Source organism: Lytechinus pictus, chromosome 2 (genome assembly GCF_037042905.1).
Source record: "Lytechinus pictus isolate F3 Inbred chromosome 2, Lp3.0, whole genome shotgun sequence".
Classification (NCBI taxonomy): domain Eukaryota; kingdom Metazoa; phylum Echinodermata; class Echinoidea; order Temnopleuroida; family Toxopneustidae; genus Lytechinus; species Lytechinus pictus.
The window spans coordinates 32,814,513-32,828,525 of NC_087246.1; the positions used below are offsets into that span (position 1 = coordinate 32,814,513).

The following is a 14,013-nucleotide window of genomic DNA, read 5'->3' on the forward strand; positions in this document are numbered from 1 at the left end:
TCGGCACTGCACGTAAGAGCTCTTAATAGCAAAGGAAACTATCCCACCTCTAATACTTCCAGAAACTCTGTTTATTCTGTCTTTCAATAACCTCTAGAGTATGGAATCTGCTATACCTCTGGTGATCCTCACTATAAGACCTTTGATGATCTGAGGCACAACTTCCAAGGAAGCTGTTCCTACGTCCTCACCCAGGATTGCTCTACTACAAATCCACTCTTCAAAGTGATTGTCTCAAATAGAAAGAGATCTCAGAAAGCTGCAGTATCATATACATATGATGTTACAGTCATCCTAAATCAAACGGTGTGTAACCAAGTTTCATTGTGGTGTCCCCCACTCCCCATTTTTAATTGGTGTAGGTTTAAAAAAAAAATCATTTTTTTTTTAATCTTTAGGCAAGTGAATCAGAGAATACGACTCTACATTCCGCAATGAATCTTGCGTCAAGATATATAAAACATGAACAACAATTCCTTTCCATTGTTGTTACATTCTATTTAGATACTTCCATTTCGCTTTGATTTTGCTCCACCCTAGTATGCATATCCGTATGAACTAGTGAAAAAACAAATCATCCAAAAGCATATATGTGACTCGTATAAAGAAGAGAATTTGTGTTGATTCCTCTTGAATGGCAATAGATTTTCCCAAAGCTTGTCAAAAATAAAATAGTGGGGGCGATCCCATAAAACATAAATATTTCATCCCGTTCCTACCTTACATCGTGAACTGTATGGTCAGTTGAACGCATTAAAATTTTTGTTAATCAAATAAAATTAATTTCATGAAGGACCACATTGTCGGACATGCATATTTCATGGAATTGCCCAGTAGTGATATGGTGCAGTAGCTTAATTCCTAAAGCTAGTCATAGGTGTCCTGGTTCAATTCTTGCTGCAAATCCTTGTTCCTTGGGCTTATGGACCAGGTGGTCGATATGCCTGCTATATTCATTGTAAATATGCAATATCATTCTTGATTCTATTATCTTATGAAGAATTCACTTACTGGCCCATATTCTGAAGTCGGGTTTAACTTAAACTCAGGTTTAAAGTTGTGGTTTAAGTATGGCGAGCCAATTGTTACATAAATCACTAACAGTAGAGATATCATACTTCAGCTCATTTGGCCTTCAAATCATTCATAATTGTCTAGGAAGTATAAATAGATGATTGTCTTCACCATCGATGTATCAGGAAAGAGCACAGTAAACATAAGAAACGTACAACTTAATAAAATTTTTGATACTTTTGGCTTCCCATACTTACACCACAACTTTAAACCTGAGTTTAACTTAAACCCGATTTCAGAATACGGGCCACTGACTTTATCAATGTACATTTGTTTTTAGGAGATACACCTAGGTCCCAGCCTTGATGTAGATGTGAATGGTGTCATTGTCAGTCTCCCTTCTGAAAGGCCGGGTGTTAGGATTTCTGTCAGTGGCATCTATGTGGTAAGTCATCTATCACTGAAAACTTTCTGTGTGTCATCGTAGTCCCATTGAAGCTCTGAGAAGGAAAATTATACAAAACCAAGATGATCCTCTCTTTTTTTTTTTTAGATGGAATACATGGGAAAAAATGGTGGATTGGTTGTTTTGAGACACTAGTTGGGAAGAATTTCATGCTGTTGTACATGTATAAAGTTGTAATCTTATTTTAAGAGTTCTTATCGTTCATGTACTGTGGCGCACATTACAGGCACGTGATGTGTTTACTTGTCTTTTTAAATGGTTACCAGCAGTGCTTCTTTCACCACAAAGATCAATATTTCCCTTTTACTGTTTTTATATACATGAACGTTGTACATTAAACAAAAATTATTTATTACCTTATGTGTGAATGAGCCATTTGATTTGAATGGCCTTGAATATGGGAAGTATTGATTATTGATTGTCTGATATCACAATCAGTTTCAGATTCATACTGGAACTGAAACAATACAAAGAAACATCTTCTTCTCATTCGCATGGATCAATAACAAATTTCATCTTCCATTTCATACTTGAATACATGTTGTAATTTTCATTATGTGATCCCATTGTCGCGCGAAGATTGCTTCTCATACAAGATATGAAAATTGAATAAAATTTCTACTTGATTAGATTGAGTTTTTAGGCTAAGAATTAGGAGCCGTTTGGGTAGCAGGCTGGGATTTGAAATGCGACATTGTATTAGTATTAGCAACAGTATCTATGGGCTTGCATCTTATTAATAATCGGTGAATGACTTGTATGATTTTTGTAGCAAGTAGTATCAGATGCTGGTCTGTATGTGCGATGGGACGGAGACAGCAGGGCGGAGGTGAAAGTGACATCCGACTTCAAGAACAATACCTGTGGTCTATGTGGAAACTACAATGGAATAGGCACAGAAGAGGATGAGTTTCTTACACCAACGGGAAACTCAGTTAGTATATTAGGGTTTGTTATATTTCTGCAGTCAAGCAAACACATTGTATAAGCACAATATTACTATTATTTTTGTTATCATTATTATTATCATTTTTATCACCATTCTTGTATTATCATCATTATTATTAATAATATAATTCTTATTGCTATCATAATTTTTTTAGTTCTTGTACCTATGTTGTCATGCTGTTTTATTCACAGGGAGCCTCCTAGAGTATAAGTTATTTGATTTACGATAGGCTATTACTACCAAATTCGTATATGAATGAAAAAGAATATATATACCTTAAAGTGATGACATGTAATCGAAGAGCTCATCCAGAGGTTATATCGTAATTTTTTCTTGAGCATTATAAGCACCAAAAGCTGGACCTGTGCACTATATAAGAAGACACTGTCATTTACACCTTCATCATTATTGATACTCTTATTATTGTAAGTATTATTATAGAAATTCAATACATCACATTCTGTGTGACTGAAAGATGATTATAAAAAATTGGATTCTTTGGAAACAGTGTTGTGGTTCAAGCCTGTATTGGGAATGGTTAGATTCCAACTTTCTTTTTGTTAATTTCCAATCTTTAACCCTAGGTGTCCAATGAAGCAGCATTTGGGAACAGCTGGGAAGCTTACAATGATCCAGAGTGTGTTCCACAAGGAGATGAAACCAACCCATGCCTGAGTGCTAGTGAGTCTGTGGTTCTGGAGGCCCAAAGCAAGTGTGACATCATCCAGAATTCCGAAGGTATGCTAAGTGGCTGTATGTCACACCAGGACAGTTTATTCACCAGATAACATTGTGTGCATGTCAAGTGGTTTCGTCATTTTATCCTAGTATTTCTTGATATCAGAAATTCAATTCCTGATATTCAGAATTGTCATTTGTTAACAACACAAAATTATTTCTCATTATCAAGAATCAAATTCTCTAATAGAGTTTAATGATAAAATGACTTGCCGTATTCATATCGGCTTATGCAGGGAAAACTGGTCAGGTGTGGTGGCTCCTTTAGTGATATTTTACCAAAGTACCACAAAGTTTGGTAAGGGGTATTTTCATATTAGTTTGGAAGTGTTGTTGGGTTATGACAAAGCAATTGTTTGAAATATGGGGTCTACGCAGTGGAGATTAATTTATCTTGGTTGTTGATTTAAATTGACAGTGTGGAGTGAGAGCTAGAAGGTTTAATCCTATCTAGGGGGGGGGCTAAACGATTCGTGCAATATTTTCGCCACGCGAAATACCCCGGCCTAGATAGGATTAAGAGGGGTTGTTCTTCAGTTAGGTACCTGAGCCAGTTTACCTGCAGCGTTTTCTCAGGCATCCTTAGTGTTTGTTCAGTTCCAGTCCTTCAATTTCTAAACTGGAAAAAAAAATGAATGAAGTAGATTCCCCTAAATCTGGAATGTGTCAATAGATGTGACTTTTCCTAAGCTATCTTAAAGAGTAGAATGTGTTTAGGTATGCCAGAGACAACTCCGAAATTGGTGTTTTGAAAGTTGACGAGAAAGGGCTAAATTAGAATATATTTTCTGTCACATTAAGCTTCAGCTTTTATTATGAATCCTGTCCAGTGTCTTTTCTAATGTAATCTTAAAGTATCTACGTAGACAACAAATGGCAGAGTGTGAAACAGCTGTGAAATCCCTCACAAGGCAAAGCCTAGAGTTTTTTTTTTTAGGTATCCTACGCTCATTTTCTTACTTTTTGTTGTTTTGTTGTTCACAGGTCTTTCAGATTGCTATGCTGTATTGGATCCTACCCCATACTTTAGAGACTGTGTCTATGATGTCTGCGCGTCACCCGAAGATGGCGATACTGCGCTTTGTAATGCAATGGCATCATACACTCAAGCATGCAGATACTTTTATGTGGACGTTCCTTCATGGAGGAATGCAACTCTCTGTCGTAAGAACCATGAGAATTTACATTTTGAAAAGTTTATTATATCAGCCTTCTTCATTGTCTTTACTTATTCTTTACAATGTATTTACTTTTTAGATGAGTTACATTAATGATTGAATTATAAAAGCTACCAATAATATCCCTGTGAAATTGTGGGATGAGTGTTTTGTGAAAAGCAATTGATATCTATGTTATTGATGATAAATTGTGATATGTGGAGCGTTGTGGCCCAGTGGATAAGTCTTCGGACTTTGAAACAGAGGGTCGTCGGTTCGAATCCCAACCATGGCGTAATTTCCTTCAGCAAGAAACTGATCCACAGTGTGCTGCACTCAACCCAGGTGAGGTAAATGGGTACCGGTAGGAAATAATTCCTTAAAAAACTGTGTGCGCTATGAACGCCTAGCTTAGCCGGGTAATATAGGAGCGCCTTGAGCACCTAACAAGGTGGATATGTGCGCAATATAAATGGTTCCATGACAATTGCTCCGCCGACATTTGCTCCGCCGACAATTGCTACGCAAAATACGACAACTGCTCCGCCGACAATTGCTCCGGACAGTTGCTCCGCCGACAGTTGCTCCGTCGACACTTGCTCTGCCGATATGTGCTCCGTCGACACTTGCTCCGCCGATATTTGCTCCGCCGATATTTACTCCGCCGACATGTGCTCCGCCGACATGTGCTCCGCCGAAAATTGCTCCGCCGACAATTGCTCCGCCGATAATTGCTCCGCCGACATCTGCTCCGATTATACGACAATTGCTCCGCGACAATTGCTCCGCCGATATTTGCTCCGCCGACATCTGCTCCGATTATACGACAATTGCTCCGCCGATAATTGCTCCGCCGCCGTAAATTGCTCCGATAATGCGACAATTATTATTATTTTTTTTTTATTCGTACTTTCATACGCATAACAATTGTAGCACAGGCTGAGGGCGTCAATTTACCATGGAGCATAGCTCCATGAATTTACAAAGTAAACTTAAACTATGCTTGCATGATATATTACATGTCATACACAGGGGCCGCGGAACGGTTTTCAACGTGAGGGCTGAGTCAAAAGTGGGGGGCTGTCCATGCTAAAAAATCACAATCATATGGTAATTCTTACGTTTTTTGTACACGGCTTTGGAAAATTGGGGGGCTAAAGCCCCCCGGCTCCGCGGCCCCTGATACATGCATATAGAAAGAAATAGGAAAAAGGGGTAAGCACAAAGGAGGGAGAGATATTCTTAATGCTTATTAATGGTGGGGGGGGGAGCATTTGTGTAAGTTTTATTACGTGCCTGGCGATGTTTTCATGTAATTATTATAACCATATAGCTCCATGTTATAACAGTAGAAACAAATTAGACATACCCCATTCTTAGCGTCAAAATCGCTCAGACTGGCGAAATATGCTCCGAAGTGGAGACATTTGCTCCAGGTGAAATTCAACGGTATACCCCACCTTATTTTGTCAAAAACCTGTACTGTAGTCACGCAAAATGTTTACTGTCGGCAAATTTTGTGCCACACAAACATGACCAAGACATTCAGTAAGTAAAAATTAATATTCAAGAAAATACCAACTTGTGAAAGGCTACATGTTGTGTCACCTTCTCGGCACACCCCTCCACTCTGGTTTCCATATCCTCTCGTACACACAGTGCTCCCAGTCTGGTCTCCACATCCACATCATGTCATACACACCGTATGTTTTTAGATTATGATAATACTGTGTATAATAGTGAGTTGCTTTTTTGTTTTATGTTGATCATGATTGTTTTCTTCACTGATAGAAAAAGGGTAATTAAATTTTTAAAAATAATCCAAAAATAAAATCCATATGTTTTGTTTTATATAGTTATTAGTCAAGGTTACTTTAGTTCGCATTAGTTCTCATTGTTTATACGTTCTAATTCTTATGCATTATTCCGATTGATATTTGTACTTTAAATTTGACGATGTATTGTTCCTTTTATTTTGTTGTGCTTTGTGAACGGAAATGAATAAATCTTAATCTAAATCTAAATATGGTCCGCCAATAGTCGAATTATATTCATTATGATGTTATAATGTAAGTAACAATTTGTTGTTGATGGGGGATATAATTTTACACGTAGTTTCAAAAAATAAAAAAAATCAAACAAGATTTTCTTCTATAAATGATATACCTTCATGTGTATATGACCGCCTATGTATTTTCCAAGAATGAACTATATGAGAAGAAAACGTGTGTTCATGTACTTATTATCATTATCATTGTACCATCATTATCATCATCAGCATCATTATCAGCATCTTCATCATCACCATCATTATCATTGTCGTCGTCGTTTTGCTTATGCGGAAATCAAACAAAAATGATTGTGAAAAGGGTTATGGAGGGAAAGAGAGAGAGAGAAAGAGGGGGAGTGAGTGAGAGCTTGAGGAAAAAAGAAGGTGTATGACTTATTATTTCTGAATATCGCGATTTCTGTTTATTCATGGGTCTTGAAATAGAAGGATAAACTTAACAAGTTCTTGTCATTATCATTTTTTTTATTTGATTTACTGATCAGAACATGAGATAAATGAAATCATGAAGACTGTACGTTCTCGACAGTTTTATTAACGTTTTCCAACCAAAACTACACTTTAATGACTGCAAACACCTTCATTTTCACACACTCGCAACTATGGACAGAGTATACATGTAATTGAGAGTAGTGTCATTTTCAAAACCTTTCTTAGCTGCAAGGAATACTGAATCTCATTTCCACAATGTGCATCTGAATGCACAATGCCTGTGTTTCTAACATGTACCCAAATTACCAAATTTAAAGAACACATGTTAAGATCTAATGAATCAGCAAAATAATCCACATTCTATCATGATCAGCAGGCATAACAGCCTATATAATCTTTAATACTTCAATTACAGTTTGTCGAAATAAATAACACAAAGAAAAAGAAATATATAGAATTGTAACTCTGGTAAATATATCTAAAATATTCAATTAACGCATCGTGCTCTCATTTCTTTTACGAGATATCTCCCCCCCCCCCGAGATATGCTTCATGTATACAATTTAAAAAAGGCGTATAAATGTCCCCTTTCCATGTCAATAACAGCTCGTGCTTTGTGCTCGCATTATAAATTCAGTGAGATGCGTATTGGGTTTCATGAATTTGTAACTATATTATTGCTGGTATATATATTATTGTCTTTTAAAAATAACATTATTCGTTTAGACGTAATGAGAGAGATACATACATATATTCATTTATTATAATATATTTATATTGTCGCTATTGCACAGAATAGAACAAAAATACAACCGAAGTCTAGTTTTATAGTAACTCACCAGTAGCGTAATGAGCAAACAACAAAAAATGGAGGGGGCGAGACAAGGATGACATTTATTTTCCTTTCCTTTATTCTTTTTTTTTTCATTGGTAGGGAGAATGGGGGGATCCGTGACCCTTAGCACGCCCCTTTCCCATCTGTACGCCAGTGATGATCATACTTTTGTTTGAAACAAATTGAAGGAGAAAAAAGTGCAAGGGTAGATAAGGCCGAAGACGTAAATAAAAATTATTGATAAAAATATTAATAATTATAATACTGATAAATATACAACAAATCAAGCGGTCACCAATGAAAATAAACAACGTGAAAGAACAAAACGAGAGAGAGAGATAGAGAGAGCCCGCGCGAATGTATGGTGTATAAGTTGCTGGAAAGCAGAAGAGATATTGTGTCCAGCACCCCCCCCCCCCAAATTCTCTCCCCGCTCAAGACCGGAGTGAAACCAATGATAATAATATGATATAATAAAACAAAAATCCAGATTCACAATTTCAATGGGGAGTGTGTCATTCCCCTTCTCCGTTACAATTTGTCAAGTGGCAGCGGCAGGGAGAACAATTTGTTTTGTTTTTCAAGCAGAAAGCTGTGACGATAGGGGGAGAATAAAATAAATAAAACATTAACGAATAACAAGAACAAAACAACGACAAAACAATTTGTATCAGGATGAATTTCCTATCATTTAATATAGACCAACTTGGAGAAATAAGATGTTCATGCAATTGTCGTATAATCGGAGCAGATGTCGGCGGAGCAAATATCGGCGGAGCAATTGTCGCGGAGCAATTGTCGTATAATCGGAGCAATTTTCGGCGGAGCAAATATCGGTGGAGCAATTGTCGTATAATCGGAGCAATTTTCGGCGGAGCAAATATCGGTGGAGCAATTGTCGTATAATCGGAGCAATTTTCGGCGGAGCAAATATCGGCGGAGCAATTGTCGGCGGAGTAATTTTCGGCGGAGCAGATGTCGGCGGAGCAGATGTCGGCGGAGCAAATATCGGCGGAGCAAATATCGGCGGAGCAAGTGTCGACAGAGCACATATCGGCGGAGCAAGTGTCGACGGAGCAACGGTCGGCGGAGCAATTGTCCGGAGCAATTGTCGGCGGAGCAATTGTCTTATTTTGCGTAGCAATTGTCGGCGGAGCAGATGTCGGCGGAGCAATTGTCGGGTCACCATATAAATACCCTATATTATTATTATTATTATAAATTGAATGATTATTCACTGAATTTAACACACATTTATAGAAGCAGGTGGATGCAAATTGTTTGGATAGAAGAAGTATATAATCCAATGTTTTTCATGGGACTTGCCAATATTTCTTGTAGATTCATATTTCAAGACCAAGATTTTCTCAAAAGCTACCAGAATGGAGAACCTCACACTACCTAGATGAGTAAAATGTTGCCAGATACAATGTCTTATCAGTTCATTTATATGATGACATACATTATTCTAACACATCATACATGAATGAATGTATCTTATAATTCAGAAATTTTGCCATAAATTTACTCTGGCTTTATTTGAAAAGTAATATTATTTAATATTTTACTTTCTTCTATGCCCGGTAGTCCATCTATTCCCATTTACCCGTTTACACTATTCACTGTCGATCTAGACTTTTACCAGGGACGATCTGGTTGGGATAGGCAACCGGTTCATCCAGTGTAATACTTGAAATATACCCTCTTAATCTCCCCTCACCAGCCCTGACCTGCCCATCAAACAGCACCTATGGCAATTGCATCTCCGCCTGTCCCCGCACCTGTTGGGATTACCAAGACCCTGATCGCACCTGTTACGACCTCTGTGTTGAAGGGTGTGCCTGTGATGAAGGGTTTGTCCTAGAGGATCTTCGGTGTATTCCAGAGAGCGAGTGCGGATGCGTCACAGATGGATTTTATCTCACAGTAAGATTGTCTTGTTTTAGAAATATCTTCTTTGGGATATAAGATTTCCCCTTAAATAAAAACAGCCTGTGGGCTACTGGAACTGACTGGTCCCTGGACAAATATATCCTAAATTGAGAATTCAGCTGTAAACATGCTGAATTCCTTGCTTCTCTCTTGTGACAGGCATTCTTGAATATTTCATATTATACATCAACCGCACTTTCAATTAGCTTTTGTTGAAAAAATAACAATATTGTACCATCTATCTTCTTTTAAACTCATCTGTATTGCTTTTAACTTGCAGCTAAGAAAATAGGATAATGCTTTAAAAAAATTTGATGGTGGTGATTGCTCACACTCTCATTCTCATATATTTGTCTCTCCCCCGTCTCGTCCCCGTCTCTCTAACTTAACTAGGTTGGCAGTAATCTTTTGACTCCAGACTGTTCAGAATACTGTGAGTGTAACCCTGGTGGTAGCATCAACTGCACCCAGGTATCCTGCGATCCTAATGCATCTTGTGGAGTGGTGGATGGGCAGACACGCTGCATATGCAATGCTGGCTACGATTCTGTTGGCTTTGGATTCACCTGCTTCGGTATGCGAATATCTGCATGTCTTACATCTCTACATGTAGTAGTGTTCATTGCTTGGTATAACCATAGTTCATGGGTCAGATCAAGCATAAAGATGGGCCAGATAATCTTGCTTTTGACTGGGATTAGTGAGGATAAATATGAGGAAACATTGTATGGACAATCTGCAATGTTTCTTGTGTAGTAGGCTAAAAGCTGAAGGAATGTGGTACAGTATGATCACCAAAGTCAAACTATTGGCCGTAACGCAAAGCTTAGCAGTGATTTTAGAACATTTTTCTACCATTGATTGCATTGACTACTTTGTACAATCAATCGTAAAAATCAAGCATACAATTAATCGCTAACCTTTGAGTCACGGGACCCATACGGCACAAAGAGAAAGAGATGACTCTACAGTTGCTCTTATGGCAGTATGTTTCTGTGTCATTTCATCAAATGTATAGAGCTCAGATTTCAGATTGAATCTCAGTGTTTTGGCTCACCGTTGCTTGAATTAATTTACAAACTAAAGAGTTGCAAAATATTGACAAATTGCAATAAGCACTGACTCAATTAGAAAACTTATTCAAGCAATTCATGCAAATTTTCTGGAACCAAAGTATACTTGAAAATGTAGCCCTTGTCAAAGTGGAATATTTTTTAAACATATTTTATATGAATATATTTTCTGTACAATTAAGAATATTCATCCATGAACTGTAACCCTTGTCAAAGTTAAATGTTTTTTTTAAACAAAGTTTATAGGAATATATTTTCTGTACAATTAAGAATATATATCCATGTAAAATAATTTACTAAAGTTCAGAATATTCATATTTACATATTTACATGCAATTCATATTATATTCTATCATTCTGTATAATCATGTCAATTTTATTTAATTTTCACTTGAATTGTACTGTTATATTATTTTGTGAATTTATTTTTGTACTTCGAGAAATTGACAAGTGTATTCAATTATCAACGGATACAATAATTGAAATGAAATTATTTTGATGGATTCAGATATCGACGAATGCGAAAGCAGCCCCTGTGCCAACGGGACCTGTGTTGATGAAGTGGATGGCTATACCTGTGACTGCACGCCAGGCTGGACGGGTAAACTCTGCGCTCAGAAGGATGAATGTTACTCAGACCCCTGTCAAAATGGAGCTACTTGCAGGGATGGTGTGGATAGATTCACATGCGTTTGTGCTCCAGGCTGGACAGATGAATTTTGTGGAACAGGTGAGTGTTTCTCTTCTTTACACTTTCAATTGAAAATTTATTGAGATGGATATCATTTGCATGTAAAGTGCAAAGTTTCTCTCCTTTTATTTCATTTTTAAATGTTGAATATATAGTACAGTGTAGTACAGATAAATTAAAGGACAAGTCCACCCCAACAAAAAGTTGATTTGAACAAATAAAGAAAGATCCAAGAAGCATAACACTGAAATTTTCATCAAAATCGGATGTAAAATAGGAAAGTTATGACATTTTAAAGTTTTGCTAAATTTCACAAAACAGTTATATGCACATCCTGGTCGGTATGCAAATGAGGGGACTGATGAAGTCACTCACTATTTCTTTTGTATTCTATTATATGATATATAAAATATTTTAATTTTCTCCTCATTGGAAGGTGAAACAAGTTTTCTTCCTCCATGTACATGGGGAATTACAATTGTTCTAACATTTTATGGTTCAGTAAAGCTGGTCATTATTGTCAAATCTGTAAAAATTGAAATATTGTATAATTCAAACAATACAAAACAAAAGAAATAGTGAGTGAGGGACATCATCGACTCTCTCATTTGCGTGTTGCCAAGTTGTGCATATAACTGTTTTGTGAAAAATAAGCGTAACTTTAAAATGTCATAACTTTCTTACTTTACATCCGATTTTGATGAAATTTTCAACGTTCTTGATTTTTCTCTATTGATTAAAATCAAATTTTTCTGGGGTGGACTTGACCTTTAACAAAGGTTATTCACCAAGTGAAGTGTTGACATAAAGTGGAATATCACTCAAATATTTGGTGAAGAAAAGAAAATCAATTTTATACCATTTATGTTCAGCTAAAAGAACCAGTTTGCATGAAAATAAAGTTGCTATCAAGTTGATTTTTAACCAATGAGGAATACTGTATTTTTGGTTTGGTTTGGTTTTATTTACCGTATAAAAATCACAATTAAACACATTTCACAAGATATTAGATTAAATATGAATATATAAACATGCACATAAAAATATACGGATGGATCACTCTATTCAGAGCCATTGATATAATGGCTCTGTTCTTCCTAGAGGTCCAGTCAAGGCAACATGAGAAATAATATGACCTATATATATAATGACACATTGATGATAACATGTATTTAACATATTATTAATTAAAAGCAAAAATAAATACTACTAATACTACACAAAAGCGAGTGGTTAAAAAAAAATAATAATAATAATTAATAATTAGATACAATTACACAATAACAGTCCTAAACCTTCCCTATTCCTAAGGATACCTTAAACCTTACCCCCACCCCCCCCCCCCCCCCCCGATCAGCCAAAAGTTTAAAGATCAAAGTTTTCTGTCCATTTATCAAGGTCAGTTTTAAATAAAGTGAGTGTGTTGGGTCTGCGAAGATTAAGTGGGAGTTCATTATATATTTTCGATCCACGATAAGAGAATGTCCGCTTACAATAGTTGGTCTTAGGTTTTGGCAATACAAGATTTTCAACATTTCTTAGGGCATAAATACTTTCTTTGTGAACGAGATTATTTTGTAAATATTTCGGAGCTAAATCGTGAAAAATCTTATACAACATTACATACATGTGTTTTTTACGACTAGTTTTCAGGGTTTCCCAATTTAAAAGTTCGTGAATTTGAAATATAGATATGTGAGTGTAGGGACTTATTCTGAGAATTATGCGCCCAGCCCTATTTTGGAGTTTTTGAAGTTGGTCCAGAAAGATGTTTGGACATGATTGCCATACGGTATCAGCGTAATCAAAATGAGGGAGAATAATTGATTGATAGATTATATTGAGATAGGACTCGTTTAGTGAGTGCCTTAACCTGCCCAAAAAGCTTACCATTTTCCCTATTTTCTTGATTAGTTCGTTTAGGTGGAGGTTCCATTTCAATTTGGAGTCAATGATCATCCCTAAATATTTCATATGATTTACCTGATTTATAACATAATGTCCTATTTTCAAGTTCAAGTGACCTTGTTTATTAAGCATGGTGTTATTGCCAATCAACATAGATACCGTCTTGTCATAATTGATAAATAGCTTGTTTTCGGACATCCATTTTGAAAGAAAAACTAATTCCCGATTAATTACTGATTGAACTGTACTAGGATTTCTATGTGAATAATATATAACTGTATCATCTGCATAAAAATGCAGGTGACAAAATTGAAATACATCGCACAGATCGTTTATGTAGATAAGGAACAAAATGGGGCCCAAAATTGAGCCTTGCGGGACGCCGTGGGTTACTACTAACTCGTCAGAATAACAATTATTTATGGATGTAAACATCTTTCGATTATGTAGATAATTGTAAAACCATTTGAGCATATGACCATTAACACCTACAGAAGACAATTTCTTTAACAGTATTCGATGATCAACTAAGTCGAACGCCTTACGGAGGTCAACAAAGAGAGCTCCTGTATATAATCCCTGGTCAGTTGAATGGAGCCATTCATCTGTTACTTTAGAAAGGGCTGTACATGTGGAGTGCATTGGACGAAAACCGGATTGATAATCCGTTAAAATGTTATTTTCCCTGAGAAATCGAATTAGATTCTTTTGTATAATTTTCTCAATAATTTTCGATAAACAGGTCAGTAA

General features: G+C 36.5%; 1 protein-coding gene across 1 annotated transcript; it reads left to right on the forward strand.

Annotated features, from left to right (window-relative positions):
• The first annotated feature begins 3,169 nt into the window (after positions 1-3,169).
• On the forward strand, positions 3,170-14,013 carry LOC129281315 (fibropellin-1-like). The gene is made up of 6 exons (XM_064095603.1): positions 3,170-3,182; positions 4,152-4,331; positions 9,383-9,585; positions 9,985-10,165; positions 11,173-11,394; positions 14,006-14,013. Exons 1-6 carry the CDS (start codon positions 3,170-3,172, stop codon positions 14,011-14,013), a joined length of 807 nt encoding a protein of 268 aa, XP_063951673.1.